At 34.9% G+C, this 17,486-nt stretch overlaps 1 protein-coding gene and 1 pseudogene across 5 annotated transcripts in view; both read left to right on the top strand.

Moving 5' to 3' along the window:
- The window catches only part of WDSUB1 (WD repeat, sterile alpha motif and U-box domain containing 1), a 78,934-nt gene that overhangs the window by 43,935 nt on the left and 17,513 nt on the right, over positions 1 to 17,486 (top strand). For all 5 annotated transcript variants that reach the window (XM_036743227.1, XM_036743228.1, XM_036743223.1 and 2 more), the window contains one exon: positions 7,182 to 7,322. In XM_036743227.1, coding sequence (XP_036599122.1) covers positions 7,182 to 7,322 — 141 coding nt within the window. The remainder of the gene's footprint in view (positions 1 to 7,181; positions 7,323 to 17,486) is intronic.
- LOC118840001 lies at positions 13,611 to 15,128 on the top strand (annotated as a pseudogene).

The raw sequence follows: 17,486 nt of genomic DNA, 5'->3' as shown, positions 1-17,486 counted from the left end.
TATAGTCTATTGATGCATGAAAAATCAAAGTTTTGAGCTTTGCCTGATTTACCTAAAGTTCAAATCCAGTGTTTTCACAGTTCATTTACCTACTGTATACATATTATAGAGTAGAACTTTGATTAATCAGAATTCCATGTCAAGAGGGAACTCTGGTTTATCTGAAAACTTCTGTTGTTAAAAATCTTTTTAGAGTCTACTAGTATAGTTTTTTTTGCCTCATTAATTAGAAAATTATGAATATAATTAAATGTTTGATGATTAAGAATCTTGCAGTTCATTATTTTTATAATGTGAATATGTGGAAGAGTTTTTTAATCTTATTCTGTTGTCCTCAGGCAAAAGTCACAATAAGGCAGATTTGGACTTCTGTCCAGAATGGAATGAGTTCCTTTCACTATATAGTTTTTTAAGCAAACATTTATGCTTTGAGATGATGGTCCCTTCTGACTTTAGGATTTTTTATTTTTTTAATATTATAACCGTTCAAGGTATCAAGTGATTTGGACTGCCTCCAGGACATACCCTGGAACTTCATTTTTTGACTCAGATATCTTAGTTTATTATTTGTCTATCTCTCTGAAAAATAGAGTATATAGTCTAGTTAGTTGAGGATTCTAATTATGCGAATCCTGAATTATAAGAGTTTTACTGTACCATAACAAGACATTTAATGTTACCATGTGAAGTAAAATTGATTTGCAAGAAAAAATAGTCATTTCCAGTTTATAAAAGATAGTTACAAATGTAACAGTAAAAATCTCTAATAAAAAGTTTGACATGCCCTACCATTTAACAGATAAAAAGAAGTTCCGATGAAAGTAAGATGATTTTTTTAGAACCAAGAGGTCATCAGTGTGATTTAAAAAAAAAGTCTCCCATCTGACACATAATTTCATTTGAAAGTACAATGAATTGGGTTTTGCCATTATCAAGTGTAAGCAAAAAAACTGAGCAATATCTGATTAATACCTTGACTTTGTGGTTGTCTCATTGAAGAAAATTGCAGTAGGTGATATTTTGTCTGAAAATGTTTTAATAAATATATAACTGTTCATTTGTTATCAAAGCTCAGGAATTTAGCATTCTCAGCAGATTTAACACAGTAAATTACTAAGTAAGTAGAATAAAGATTTTATTTTCCTACAATATTTTGGAAATCTTGAAAAGTTCCTAAGTGTCTAAACTTTAATCTTCCACAGGTGCTATTTTAAGCTGTAGTGAAATTCTATTAGTGCTTGAGTTTTCAGAAAACTAAATAAGACACTGCAGGAAAATGTACTAATGGGGTCTAAGATTGTGTCTAAGCATTGAAAAAATGTGCTGCACAGCAAAATGTGATAATGAGGAATATGCTAATGAGATTTCACTTTATAATCCTCAGATGCAGAACTATTTTACATTTTTCCTTTGTGGCAGAACAGATAAAACAGCCTCTGAATCAATGTGACTATATTTGAATTCCATTTAATACTCTTCATGAAGAAAGCTTATTAATTGTGCACCAAAGTAGAATGCACTGGACTGTTAAAAACCAGACTAGCATGTCTGTTGTGCTTGACACTTAAAATAGGGTATTTTTAAAGAGTTGAAAAACCTGAATGTTAGATTTTTTTATTTGAAAGAGAATTTTGTAGGTTCTATATTAAGGAACTGCTGCTAACTCATCTACCTGTTGGAAAAGAATGCTTTTAGCTGAGCAGAGGCATTGATTTTTTTTCTGGGGCGGTGCTTTTTTTTTTTTTTTGCCAGAGGAAAGACATCGCTTCAGAGTGAATGGCTAGGGGCTGCCTGGCACTGGAGGCTCCTGCTAATAAATTAGATGTGGGATAGCTCCTCATTATTCCTATATTTTGGCATGTAATAGAGACTGTCCATGCAGAGATATTTTTTATATATATATATATATATATATATATATACATACACATACATATATATTTTAAGTAATTATACAGACATTTCTCATGTTTATGGAAGTTTACATGCCTGGAAGAGACACTATAAGTTGAAGTGACATAAATTGATTTCCCATTGAAACATAGAAACATATCCTGAACAATTTTTTTTAGAAAAATAACCATAAATATCATTTAAAAGAAATTTAAGTTACATAAACTTATGTTGAATCATAAAGTTTTCTAAATAGCATAAAAATCAATTAAACAGGGCAGTATAATAGTCCATTTATAATTTTTAAAATATTATTTGGTATAATATACTGTACAAAATTCTCACCTTCAGAATTAATTTTCTACTACCACATTAAAGTATCACCTTCATCAGAGAAATCAAATTCTGGAGAGATTCTATGGAGAAGTTTGACAGGAGTGTTTGAACCGACTTTGGGAAGACTTTAAGGTCACTTCATAGCTTTTTCAAGAAATGATACAAACATAAATTTCCCTGTAGCAAGTAGGCATAGGTGATGGTAAAGATCAAAGTTGCTGGTCTTTCTGACTTTTGAGAGACAGTATCCATTTTCAGAACTGACTTTAACAAGTTTGGATGCTGCTTATTATAAGCATGAAGTTGCAGTAGATCACAAACTTGTCCATTCTTTTCTTTCATATCTTCTCTCCAAGCCTTTGCACAGAATGCCCCTCAGGCCTGGAATGCACATCATCCCTATATCTGGTTATTACAGTCTTCAGTTTCTTTCAAAGATCACTTTCTACATGAAGTCATTCCTCATCCTCTTTCCCCAGCTGCCAGTTCCTTCCTTGCCATAATTATTTTGTATTTATTTTAATATTTCATGCAAAGTATGCACATCTTCTTGATAGAAAGTAGGTTCCATGGGAACAGAGATTGTTTCTTTGTTTCTCCAGCCCCTAACACAGTGTAGGATACATTAATACTTGATGGATTGATTCTTCGTGCATGAATCAAGGGCTAACTTTTTCTTTGTTCTTGGAAAAATTAAGGTTTTGATAATGTTCTTTCTGTGCCCTCTGCTTTTACTTCTCTGAGCTTATGGAGGAAAAAAAAAAGCTATTTTCAGGGGAGATTTTTTTTTTGGCATTCAATTTCATGACAAGGTGATTTAGAATGTTGCTGTCAGAGAAGATTTGTCTTAGTCTAAGTACAGCTTTGTTTTATTTGTTTGTTCTTCTGCAACCTTCTCTTGAAAGTAGATAGACCTTTCCATTTTACTTAGTAGACAGTATTGTCTGGTATCTTATTTGAAAGTAATGGTTTGATTAGTTGAGTATCACCAAAAAGCTTTTGTTGCTTTTAGATAGTTAATTATTCTGAGTTTTTCAGTACTATTCTCTTGTGTGTATTTTATATTTCCATTGACTTTAAGATGGCCCCCTAAAAAATTATCATTATTTGGTAGAGTAGAAGAGCCCTGGTTCTGTCTTTAGAGAACCTGAGTAAAAATCCAACCTGTGACACCTACTGCCTTTGTGACCTTAGGCAAGTTATATAGCTTCCCTAGGCCTCAGTTTCATCATCTTTAAAATTATATGGTTAACTTGGTTTCTAAGTTCCCTTCCAGCTCTACATCTATGCTGTCATTCCACCCAAAGCTTTGGAAAAAATTTCAACCCTTTTATCTATGACCTATGAAAATAGTAGGATAATGTTTTCTCAATAATGGTTGATTCACAAAGGCAGTAGGTATGTACTACAGAAAGCTGTGTATGAAATCACTGTGCCTGTTACATTTTTTTCTTTCTACAAGACTAATTGTTGAATCAATAAAAGTTTCATGTACCAAACTGAACTGCAATAATACACTTCATTACTTTAACCATCTGGAGCAACCAAACTATGCATCTCCACAAACCAAGAAATTTTTAAATTAAGAGTCAGAATATTATGCCACTGGCTTCCAGAGGAGCTTATGTGTAAGCTTATTTGTATAGGTGCCTCAAAAATGAATAAGTACTTAGAAATAAACAAAATGAAAAGTTAATTTCTTAGAATAGTTTTCATAATATCTGATTATTGGGAAATATTTGTTGTAATTGATTTGCAAACTTTTCTAAAAATTGACCTTGATTCATATGCATGTCTTTCACACTAGTGGGACTGTTAAAAATAATTGTAAAATAAAATAGTATTTTAGTTTAATAAATGCTCATTTTACATTAAGGAAATGCCATATTTTACAATTTGACTAAATTCTGAATTAAATTTTTAAAATAATTTATGCATGCAACAGCTTTCTAAAATGATAAGAGGTAAATCTTGCTTTTCAATTTTAATAGTTTCTATTAATTCAGACATTTAATTCTCACGATTAACCAAGATCTAAAAATAAGGTTTGCTATATAGATAGTCCCCACTTTACAAAACATCTTACTTATAAACAACCCATATATTAAAATTGATATTCCTGCTTAGGGTCATACCACCACATTCCCAGGTGCCATTACCGTGTGAAAAATTTGAGACCTTATAGAGACAGAAAAGGAAACTTAATGACACTATATTAAGGGAGGCTGTGTTCGCTTGTGGAGACAGGGTTGGAGGGAGGGGTTTGGATTCCCTTTAGGACAGTGTAAAATTTTTTTTAATATTTTGATAAATATTTCAATATAATTGGTTTCCTATAGTTCTATGTATTTTATCTATGCATTTAGAGACATTATTCTGAATCATTGATAGACTTCATCAGACTGCCACAGAGGGGTCCATGACACAAAAAAATGGTTGAGAATTTTTGCTTTAGTGTCAAATTAGAGCTCCTTTTTCTGGGGATGGAAATGAGAGAGATTATAGTGGTTGCTTCTTTCCTCAGTCTGACCCCTGCATTGCTAACCCCTTCAGCTTTTCTCACTTCCTACCTAGATAATTATTTATGCCTCTTTCTCCCCTTCTTGTCACTTGCTCAGCTCTTTCTCCCAGCCCCAATTTGCTCTCATTTTGAATCCTCTCTAGATTAAATTTCTTTCTATTCCTCTGTAGACCTCCATACCATCTGACTAAACTAGAAATAATTAACTGCTGGAACATATATGTTTTAACTCTTACCCACCTGCATGACACCTCTCTGTCATTCAATCAGCAAGCATTTAATTGATATCTACTCTGGGCTAATCACTATGAGGGTGCTAGGAATCCAAAGGTAAAAATGGCACAGCCTCTACCCTCCAGAAGCTAATGTTGTTTTGGGGGAAACTGTGCGTGAATAAACAGAAAATATATGCAAAGCAAATATAAGACTATTTTGATGGGGAGAAATGGAAGTAGTAGTAGCACCTGGGGAGATCAAGAAAGGCATCCTATTATAAGAGGCAGGAGCTGACCTTTGAGGGAAGCTAGGGATTCTAAGTGGGGTGAGAATGAAACACAGTCTGTGATGGAATTTGATGTGTGAAAACTACCATCTGTTGGTTCACTGCTCCTTGTGCCAGTAGTCATTCAGGGGATTCATTCTGGTCAAAACTTGAAAAACCTCTCTCACTCTGGCAAGAACAAGGCTAGATGAAATGCTACATTTGTGGGCTTTGGACAGCATGAAGCTAGGGGGCAGGAGAAGAGGAGCACTGAATGGACCAGAGACAGAATTTGCTTACTACAGCTTTGTTTTGTAAGGGCCCACCCCTTGCGAATCAGAGGAAAACTTTGAAATTTTTACTCTTTTCTCTTGCAGCACGTGTCTCCTAGAGACTCGGAATTCAGGCTGATAGTATTCATTAGTAATTAAACTAAAATATAGATGTGGGGTTTTACTGGCCAGCCTAAAAACAAACACTCTGTTATATAATTTTTGTAGGAAAAAAATGGTTTCTTTTTTTCTACATGGCTGACTTACAAATGAACTTTTGGAATACAGTTTGGTTCTAGGCTGGCTTCCTCCTTAGCTTCCCTAGATTTCTTTGAAACTTGGCTAAAATCCCACTTTTTCCGCTGTTACAAGGATATTTTTGTTTTCTTTTTATATTAAAATAATTTTTTCAATTAAAAATTTATTTTCTCTCTTTCGCATCTTTCCTCCCCAATCCCCACCCCCAAGTCCCTTGCCTCTGAAATTACCTTCCATTTATATTGTATACATGTATGTACACAGTTATTTGCATGTTGTCTTCCCCCATTAAAATGTAAACTACTTGAGGACAAGGATAATGTCTTTGTGTCCCTAGCATTTAGTCTAGTGCCTAGCATATAGTAAATGCTTAATAAATACTTTTTGAAAGTTGTGGTATATATGATTGTAATGTTTCATTTTTATATATAACCTTGAATTTTAGTAAGTCTATTTACAACTAAAGAAGGAAAGAATAGCTCAGTCTTAGATACTTTTAAATAGGATAATTTTCCTCTTGAGACTAATGACAGAGAATCTAAGGAATTTTATGGAGTCATAAAGCCTTAGAAGTAGTTTCAAGTAGTGTCATGTCCCATGAAGAAATCCTTTTTTTTTTTCTGGTGCTTCATTTTATATATCCTAAGGTCTTAATTTGGGGCTCTATTAAGAAAATTTCATAGGCAACACTAACAGTTTGCTAGTATGTTTTCATTATTTTCTCAGTTAGATTGTTTAGTTTATTATTTTTATGGGAGTTACTCTCCTCCCTCTACCCCTCCATTTTCATCCCATTTTTCTTCCTTCCCCCTTGAAAACACTCTACAAATCTGACAATATTTTAAATGTTTTTTCCTTCTTAATTAGCAACAGTTAAACCTACTTTTATAAAAACCAAAGTAGCAAAGTCAACAGAATGTCCTGTTCACACTTTTCTTCTACATTTTTTTCTGTGATCATGCTATGTAACAGATCAATGAGCAGTATAGATAATCATGCAAAATATTGTAAAATATATATCCATTAAATGCTATATTGTACTTGGACTTTTCAGAGTGATGCCAACACTTTTAAATCTTGATGAGCATATTTGGGAAATGTTTCATTTTGTGAATAAAGAAAATTGAATTATTCTATTTTTGTTGTATTTTTTCAGGGCACCGTGAAATTTTAAAAACTTTAAAGTCTAAGGCTTTTAAAAATAAACTATTCTAACAGCCATTCAATCTCTACTTCTAACTTACTTTAAGTAAACAAAAACATAGTCTTTGAAAATATATTAAAATGTTATTTCTTTTAAAAAAAGAGACTTAAGTAAAGGAAAAAGGATTATCTGAATATTTTTCGTTACTTTAAGTGAAATCATGCCTAGTCGGTTGTAGTCAGCTGAATTTAACATAGTTTTTTAATCTTTCTTCAGAATCTCTTGGTCTACGGAGTAAAGTATTGAGGAAAGTTGAAGAGCTGAAAGTAAAGGTGGAATCCCTTTCTTCTGGAATTCCAGATGAATTCCTATGTCCAATAACTAGGGAACTAATGAAAGAGCCTGTGATTGCATCAGGTATGTATAGAAACAATACCAAATTTATCAGAACATATCAAATGAATAATGTAAAGTATTTATTGAAGTGTGCTTAAATGTGAAGAATGATTAAAAAGGCCCCTTGTTTAGAGAGATTGCTATGCTAAAGAACACCATGATTTTAAACCATTTGAGGGGGAAATGTTAAACCATTTTCTTTTCAGGAGATGTTCCTGTTAACTTTATTCTGGTATAATTTAACTCATTAGTTCCATAGGATGATAAATAATTGATCATTGTGCTTCTTTGGGAAGAAAATGCAAAATTTTATATTTACTTAATAATGGATTCATTTAAACATGTGATAATCATTTTAAGTTACCAGATTGTGAAACACTGAATGCTAAATTAAGAACTCTTTTATTAAGTTATAAACAGATTTCTCATAAATTATTCCAGTTGTATGTCAGTGGCCTCAACTAACCAAAAATTTTAATTTTTTTTATTCTTTAAAAGAAATAAGGATCAAATTATACTTTTTATTTTTATAAGAACATATTGAATTTGATTAAAACATTTTAAAAGTCAGATTTTTGAAATAAGTAATACTATTTTTTTTAACCTGAATTGATTTGATATGATCGTTTTGGAGTTTTTTCTGTATTTTCTAGAATGCTTATCATACTTACTTGGCCAAAACCAGGGAATCCTATTCTGTTTTGGTGTATCCCTGCATGGGATAGCTCTGTGGCAGAGATAGAGTGTTTAACTTAGGGTCAGGAAGACCTCAGCCGGACACCTTGGAATCCTCCCTCAGACCCATGGCAAGTCATTATACTCTCTTGCTATGTTTTCTCATTGGTAAAATGAGAATGATAATATATAGTAATAATAATTATATATGATAAACTGCTTTATAGAGTTGTAAAGATCAATTGAGGTTGCATATTTCAAATATTTTATAAACTTTAAAATGCTATGCAAATGTTAGTTATAATATGCACAACTGGTATTGGAGTGAATATTTCTGTTAGGGAAAAATACGTTTATTTGATAATGTGAGCATTATTCTCATGTTATTGTATTTAACTTTAACCACATAGTAATAACAGCTCACATTTATATAAGGTTTTAAGGTTCGAAAACTTTTTAAGGTTTGCTTTATCTAAATGAACTTGGATGATCCTCACAACAATCCTTAGAGAGGTACTATTATTATCCCCATTTTACCTATGAAGAAACAGAGACTTATAGAAGTAATATCATTTGCCCAAGGTCACACAGCTAGCAAGTGTTAGAGGCTAGGCTTCCTGATGCCAAGGCAAGCCCTCTCTTTTCCACCTTGCCTTTCTGTAAGGGAGTTAGCTATCAAGCTACCTGGGCTTGAATGGAACTAAAGTGTTACGCAGCATAACGATAGGGGAAAGGCAAAAGGATAAGCATTTGGATAGTACCTACTATGTCCCAGGCACTGTGCCAAAGCAGTTTTTATAAATATTATCTCATTTGATCCCACAACAATCCTGCAGACCAAGTGCTATTAATATTATCCCCATTTTACAGTTGAGGAAACTGAGACAAACCAAAGGTAATTTTTTTGCACAGGGTCTCACAGCTAGTGAGTTCATGAGGTCAAATTTGAACTAAGGTCTTTCTAACTCCCAGCCCAGTGCTCTATCCACTGTGCCACCAGCTGTATATTTTTAAATAGCTTTGCCTATTTTGAAAACCATTTTCCCCCCCAAACATACTGTAAGAAAGAGCGTATCAGTTTAGCTAAGAAGAGTGTTACCCTTGAATAAAAATTATTGTTGGCACAAGTTACTCAAATTTGTTTAGTTAAAATCACTAAACTGAGAATGAATTCTATAACATCATCCATATTCTAATCCAGGAACATGATTAAATAAAATTGTTTTTTAAAACTATTTTTGTGCTTCTGTTTTTGGTTTTGCAGTTGTAGAGGCTGTGCTCCAGCCTGAGTCTACATATGAAATTCCCTATAAGTTATATAACAATCTCTATTACCCACTGATAAGAACTTCCTTCTGTTATTTATGATAGCTTTTTAAGGAGTGAAATTCTCTTGGTAGGGTTAACTCTTGTCAAACTGTGAACTTGCCTTTTCTTGTTTTTCATTGAGTTAACCCCACCTTCATAATGTTCATCATACTTATTTTCTTAGGTTAGAACGCATTGCTCTTAAAGTTCATTGCTAAGCTGTACTCCTAGGCATTAGTAGGAGAGAGTTAGAAGACTGTATAGGTGTCTGGGAAAGTAGAGCTCACTGAAGGGAATAGATTCTTGACTCTCTAGCAACCCTGAGTGCTTTTCTTAATGGGATAGTTGACAAGGAGAGGTCAGTTAGATTAGGATTCCAAGTCTAGAGATATGTCTGAAAGGTAGGGCTCCCCAGAGGTAGAAGGGCTGTCTCTCTTTCATCAAAGCAATTACTTTCTTTTTGTAGGAAATCTTAGCCCTATGTTAGTATTAGAAATCTTTGTTGCTTTGTGGGCAGGCCCCCAAGAGAGGTGAAGGACTCTGGTAGCAGGGAGTAGAGTTGTCTTGACAATTTGTAGGCTTGAATATGAATTAATGCTTTTTGTCTTTTGGGGTTTGAGGTCTGGCTAATTGAAGCTTGTTTTATATTTAATGGTATGATAGCCTTGATTCTTGTATGGGAGCTGAGAGACCTTTTTTCATTTTTTTGAGGAGGAGACCTAGACTAAAACCAAATTCTGATGTTCTCAGGGAAACCTTGGATAGAGGCACAGATGAAAGAAAATGATTTATTAAAAACAAAAACAAAACCCAAGATTGAGTGTAGTCTGTACTAACCCATCAATTTTTGGGTCACATGAAATCTAGTCATTCATTTAGTATCACCTACCAAGGTGAAAGTGATCTTTCCTTCTTCAGTTTATTGTTAGCATTTTGTTTTCACCTTCTCCTGTACTTAGCGTACTATTTCAGGTGTCATTTATTTGTGTATGTGTATTCTCCCCAACCCCAACATTAGACTGTAAATTCCTAGAGTAAAATAAATGTTACATCTATCTTGGTATACAAAATACCTAGTACAATGCCTTGGACAGAGTAAGCAGTGAAGTTATTTAAAATTTTTTTCAAAGATAAAGATTTCATCCTTGTGGAAACTGTTTTAAAATATTTATGTTATTGGGTAGCGCATACTTCAACATATTACCAACTTGCCAGCTCTTAGCATAGTTCAGTTAGTTCTATGTTGTGCACTTTATTGGTTTTTAAATATTTCTGTTATTAAACCTATGTAGCTTTTTTATAGTATGTGTTTTCCTTAAATGTAAAATTCCGTAAGTTTGCTTAATAAATTAGTATTACAATGCATTTACCTTAAGGGGAAGTGGTGAAAACAAGAAATAAAATTAGTTATTAATGAGGTGCATAATATATTTTTAGGAAATGTTTTACTATAATCGTTTACTTTTTTGTAAATTTGATTCAAATTTAGCTAACTGCAGTTATACTAAATTATCAGTGCATCCATAATTTTTTTTAAGGAACTGAGTGAAGATTCCTAAATCAGATTATTGATTGCAGTTTCCTAGCTAGGCATATAACTCTTCTCAGTCTTCCTTATCTATACATAAAAGACTGTGGGCACAGCCTGATAGATCTAATGATTTCATTGATAGCTCTGTGGTGACTTTGGTAAAAACTGTTTTAAAGATTATATTGAAATATGATGGAATAAATCTGCTGAGAGTCCCTGCTTTTTTTCGTTTAGCAGAGGGCCACGACTTTCTGCCAAAAGAAAGTATTTGTTTTTCCTTAGTATATTCTAATGTTATCATGCTATACATTGATGTCCTATTCTAAAGCTTCATATTTGTATGGAAGTGATCTTGAGAGCTCAAAAGCTATTATAGTACAAAGCAGGTCCTCCCACAGTAGAAGGGCTTTGAATACAGGCCCAGGGATGGAAATTATTGCTCAGAGAACAGACTTAGTTACATTTTGAGAATCTCATCATCAGAAGACTGGCTGCACCAACTCATGAAATCATTTATAAGACGTAGAGTAGTTGTGATGTATGTAAATGAAGGGAGCTCTACTCTGAAAATCGAAGATATTTTGAGGAATTTTTTTTTGGAGTTCTTATTTTTATTGGAGGCTGGGTAGTAGGGACAGCTCCTCAGATTGGGGATTTTGTTCTTGCATTGCAAAACAGGGCTTATAAAACAAGAATTCATATCCAAAGCAAATTATAGACATATAGTTGTAAAGATAGTCAGCATTACAACTGATTTACAAGAAAGCTAAAATATAAAGATATACATTTTTACTTTGTCATCTAGTATAAAGAGAAGCCTAAAAAGGACTTTAGACAGACAGAGGTTTTTCTTTCCCCTCTCTGTTACCCTAACATCCTAGTTCTCCTCCACTCACTTCTCCTACATAAATAGTCATGCCCTTGATTTTGTCATCACCTAAAAGTGTTCCACTCCTATCCATAATAATGCTGAACTCACTTTATCTCATCACAATCTTTAATATTGCCATCTTTCCCTATGCCTCAATCAACCTAAACATATCCTTCATCCCTATTTGATCTCTAATTTATTATTTTGAAGTATTTTTAATGCCATGCAAGATGTTGATTTTATATTTGTCTAAACAACTGCTAAAATAATATTTCCCTAGTTTAGGTTGGTACCAGGTGCTTGGTTACCCACCAATGCCCATGGGTACTGAATTTTAAAACATTCATTAGATGATGAAGACAAGCTTGAAGGGTGTTTATGTTAAAATAATTTATGATATACAATATCCTGGAATAGTTTTCTAATGCTTGGCCTAAGCTCAACTTTTTTTTTGTAATAAATGATTTTTTTTTTATTAAAGGAACAGATTTATAAAACCCTGTCAAAATTCAGCATGTTGCAACATAGAAAGCCTTCCCTCTGAGAAGAGGCCATAAGAGCTTTTCTCAAATCACAATGCTGCCACAGTGCCAGCCATTGGGCAAGACTAAAATTGTATGATGGCTATTATGGGTAGCATTATGGAAAGCCCTTAATCTTTTTTTTTAATGTGCTATTATATAAAACACATTTGCATATTAGTTACAGTTGTGAAAGAAGGAACAGATAAAATGGAGAAAAACAACACATACACAAAAATAAAGTAAACAGGGTATGTTTCAATCTCCATGCAGAGTTCATCAGTTCTTTATCTGGATGTGAATAGCATTTTCCTTCATGAGTCCTTTGTTGTTGGCTTGAATCATTCTTTTGCTGAGAAGAGCTGAGTCATTCATAGTTGATCATCACACAATGTTGCTGATACTATGTACAATGTTCCCTTGGCTCTGCTTGTTTCTTTTTTATTTATTTAATATTTTTAGTTTTCAGCATTAATTTTCACAAGATTTTGAATTACAAATTTCTTCCCATTTCTGCCCTCTCCCCCACTCCAAGATGGCATATATTCTGATTGCCCTGTTCCCCAGTCAGCCCTCCCTTCTGTTACCCCACTCCCCCCCCATCCCCTTTTCTCTTACTTTCTTGTAAGGTAAGATAGATTTTTATGCCCAAGCAGTGGCTTGTATATCTTACTTCCTAGTTGCATGCAAAAACTTTTTTTTTTGAACATCTGCTTTTAAATTTTTGAGTTCCAAATTCTCTCCTCTCTTCCCTCCCCACCCACCCTCCCTAAGAAGGGAAGCAATTCAACATAGGACACTTGTGTATCATTATGCAAAACCCTTCCACAATACTCATGTTGTGAAAGACTAACTGTATTTTGCTCCTTCCTATCCTGTCCCCCTTTATCCAATTTTCTCCCTTCCTCCTTCTTTCCTGTGGTGTAAGATATCCAGTTGAGTGTGTATGTTATTCCCTAGGAAGTCTTTCACAACTGCTTTTTACAGTAGACCACATCTTCAAGTCATGTAGTTTACTGAAATATGTAAAGACTACAAGAGCATACTGGATTTATTGTTTATTTAAAGAACATTTTGACTCAGTAGAGCAAACTACAGATAGAGCATTAAAAGCTCTCTTTTAACAAGGTATCTCTGGGGCAGCTAGGTGGCGCAGTGGATGGAACACCAGCCCTGGAGTCAGGACCTGAGTTTCAATCTGGCCTCAGACACTTGACATTTACTAGCCGTGTGACCCTGGACAAGTCACTTAACCCTTATTGCTTCACAAAAAAAAATTAAAAAAAAACAACAAAATATCTCCATTACATATGTTATAATTATACAAGATTACTTGATAGCACAGTTCTTCATAGCCATGCCAAAGGCAGGTATCAAGCCTCCACTACTGATTAGACAAAGTGATGCTGAGCACCAAAAACAAAAAAGGCTTCATGGTGAAGATCTGCTTGCTCTGGTCCTTGGGTCCTGCTTAGCAAATGAAGTCCAATTCTTCTTAGAATGCAAAATTCAAAATGGAGTATAAGGCATTTGTTTCATGTGTAACAGAGATGGCAGACCAAATGGAGAACTGTTTGTTGAACTTGAATGGAAGGATGAATTCAAATTAGCACTGCAAAAAAGGGAGAAAGTATGGGACACAGATGTGTAGAAGTATTCAAACAAGATTGAAATAGATTGGGTGTTGACTCGTTCTGATCCTGACACTGCTAGTAAAGCCTTTGTATACCTTAGAGTCCTTTCATTTGACCATAGTAACGAAAAAGTTGTTCTTTTTTTCTTCCAGGGTTGAAATCATACCAAATGGGTTGACATTGCCAGTGGACTTCTAGGGGAATAGCACATCGGAAGCTTTTGTACACTTTGTTTCATAGAAAATAGCTGAAAAGGCTTTAAACAAACACAAGGAAAACACAAAGACACACAAATCTTCAAAAGCAGATAGGCAGAAGTTTGTACTTATGTCCTCTTTGAAAGCTTATAATCCTCTTTGAAGGCTATACAGTAGCTGGTGTGCTGGCAGAGGCTTTAATAGAATTGGTATAGGAGCTGAGTTTGAAAGACTGAGGTGTGGTGCCTATGGTGGAGAGTATGAAGGCTATGTTGACCACAATGGATTAATGATGGAGAGAGTGAGAGAAATAGATATGTATGTGTGAATGTGTGTATATATGTATATGTACATGTACATATACATGGAGATGTCTATATACATATATGTATATGTATCCACATATCCACATATATACATACATATACTTATGGATGTGTTTGTGTATATTTATGTATTATATGTGTTTCTGTGTTTATATATGGAGATGGTGGTCTTGTAAATTATGATAGGCCACTGTGTGCACATTAGAGGATTACCTTACAGAGCCTGCTGAAAGTATTTATGCCTTTTTCTCACCACTAAACCATGTGAGAGTACACATTTAAAAGTGGACTTGATGGCAGACTGACCAGAAAAGCATACATTGAATTTGCTGCTACAGGACCACCTTCATAAAATTGTTAACAATTGGAGATTAAACAGCAACGTGACCAGGTAGTTATGTTGTACTTAAACAGTAAGTCTATTTAGGTTAAAGCTGTTTCAGTTAGCATAAATGTCGCTCTTATACCACATTACATGGAATACTGTTCGAGATGCATATTGGAGATGTGCTTTTTTGGCAAAACAAATATAAGAGCTGCATCTACAATTCAGAAACAAAACATTTGGCATGTGCTAGTTACTTAGCTTTATATTCTGTAAGGAAATGTGTGTTTAAATTTTTTTTTAAGTTAACGAGGGCAATTTTGAGATGCAATACAGATTTATTAGGATTTTGGTCTTGGTATTTGTATTAACTTCTGAGGCTTTGATTTAAATCTTTCATTGTATTATGAATTTATTTTAGGTGCATTGCACTAAGTGACACTTGTTAAATATATTTTCCTTTGTAAAACAGAGAGAACAAAAGATTATTTGATAGCTACAGCCACAGAGAACCTTGTTTAACAATTATTTGTCAATTTCAAATGAGGCATAAGAGGAGAAGTTTGTCAACAAAGAAGTGCACCAACTGTCATGTGCTGCACAGAATTCATATGAAAGCATGATTCTGATTTCTCATCAAGTCACTAGCTTCCACTTGCTCCACTCTAATTTTTAAGGTAGTATTTTCTTCAGTGGTCTTTTGGACCTCCTTTTCCATTTGGCTAATTCTGCCTTTCAAGTTATTCTTCTCCTCATTGGCTTTTTGGAGCTCTTTTGCCATTTGAGTTAGTCTATTTTTTAAGGTGTTGTTTTCTTCAGTATATTTTTCAGTATTTTTTTGGGTCTCCTTTAGCAAGTCATTGACTTGTTTTTCATGGTTTTCTCGCATCCTTCTCATTTCTCTTCCCAATTTTTCCTCTACTTCTCTAACTTGCTTTTCCAAATCCTTTTTGAGATCTTCCATGGCCTGGGGCCAGTTCATGTTTTTCTTGGAGGCTTTTGTTGTAGGCTCTTTCACTTTGTTGACTTCTTTTGGCTGTATGTTTTGGTCCTTTTTGTCACCAAAGAAAGATTCCAAAGTCTGAGACTGAATCTGGGTGCGTTTTCGCTGCCTGGCCATATTCCCAGCCAAGTTACTTGACCCTTGAGTTTTTCAGCGGGGTATGACTGCTTGTAAAGAGTTCTATGTTCCAAGCTTGGGGGGATGTGCCAGCTCTGCCACACCAGCACTCCTCCTTCCCCAAGAACCCCCAACCCGAACTGGACTTAGATCTTCAGCAGGCTCTTCACTCCTGCTCTGATCCACCACTTAATTCCTCCCACCAGGTGGGCCTGGGGCCAGAAGCAACTGCAGCTGTAGTTCTGTAGCTGCCCCACCTCCGCTGCCCCCGGGGTGGTGGCTGAACCGTGAACTCCCTGTCCCCAGCAGCTTTTCCCACTAACCTTCTCTGTTGTCTTTGGTGTTTGTGGGTTGAGAAGTCTGGTAACTGCCACAGCTCACTGATTCAGGGCGCTAGGGTCTGCTCTACCCGGCTCCTGGTCTGGTTGGTCTGTGCCACCCACGCTGGGCTCTGCTCCACTCCACCCCCAGCTCCGTGTGGGATAGACCTTACCCCAAGACCATCCAGGCTGTCCTGGGCTAGAGCCCTGCTTCCCTCCGCTATTTTGTGGGTTCTGCAGTTTTAGAATTGGTTCAGAGCCATTTTTTATAGGTTTTTGGAGGGACTTGGTGGGGAGGTGACGCTAGTCCCTGTTTTCCAGCCGCCGTCTTGGCTCTGCCCACCTGCATATTTACTTTTAAATTGAACATTATGTGATATTTCTGTTTTCTTAAATATTTTCCTATTACATTTTAATATGGTTCCAAGACACACTGGGGAGTGGTGTGCTACATACTGACACCTGGTGTAGGCAGCATGGGCAGGAAGAGGAAATTATTGAGGAAACAGCTATTAGGCTTGTCAGAGATGCATGATATGGGGTTGATGGAGCACTAAACTATCTGGACATATTCTGGAGATCTCTTTGCCAGCAACATAGCTATTGATGTGTGTGCGTGTGTGTGCGTGTGTGGGTATCTGTATGTGTGTTTTGGTATTGCTGTTTGTTTTTATGCTATAGTCATTTCCCCTTGAACTCCATACAATGAACAATCTTTAAAAAAAATTTTTTTTGTTGATGTTCATTGTTGTTTCTCATTGATTTCCAAATATATTCTTTCCAACAAAACTTTCAGGGGGAGGGGGTGGGAATCAGTTTACAAAACCAATCAACGCATTGACCGTGTCTGATAGTGTAGTCAGTATATCTGTATGAGTGGTCTCCCACCCCTGAAATGAAGGGGAAGGATGTGCATGTTCTCAACTCTTCTCTGGAATCAACATTAGTTTTAATAATTATACATCATTTGTTGTAATTTTTTTTTGTTAACACAGCTTTTGGTTTTAATTTTGTTATCTTCATTTGTATTGTGGCAGTCATATATATTTATTTCCTTGTTCTGCTTTGTCAGTTCAAGTCTTCCATGCTTTTCTGAATTCTTCCTTTTCGTTATTCCTTATAACAAAGTACTATTACATTACCTTCGTGTACCACAATTTATTTATTCATTCTCCAGAGTATATTGTCTTGTTTCCAATCCTTGCCTCCACTAAAAAATAAGTACTACCATTCATGTTTTGGTATTTACAAGATGATTCTTTCTGTATTTGAGCTTGTTGGGGAATATACCTGTCAGTCAGATCACTAGGTCAAAGGGTACGGACAATTTAGTTAGTTTTTAAAAGTCATAATTCCA

This window comes from Trichosurus vulpecula, chromosome 2, assembly GCF_011100635.1.
Source record: "Trichosurus vulpecula isolate mTriVul1 chromosome 2, mTriVul1.pri, whole genome shotgun sequence".
Taxonomy (NCBI): domain Eukaryota; kingdom Metazoa; phylum Chordata; class Mammalia; order Diprotodontia; family Phalangeridae; genus Trichosurus; species Trichosurus vulpecula.
Note: the sequence above shows the minus strand (reverse complement) of the source record. Positions and strands in the feature narration are given on the sequence as shown.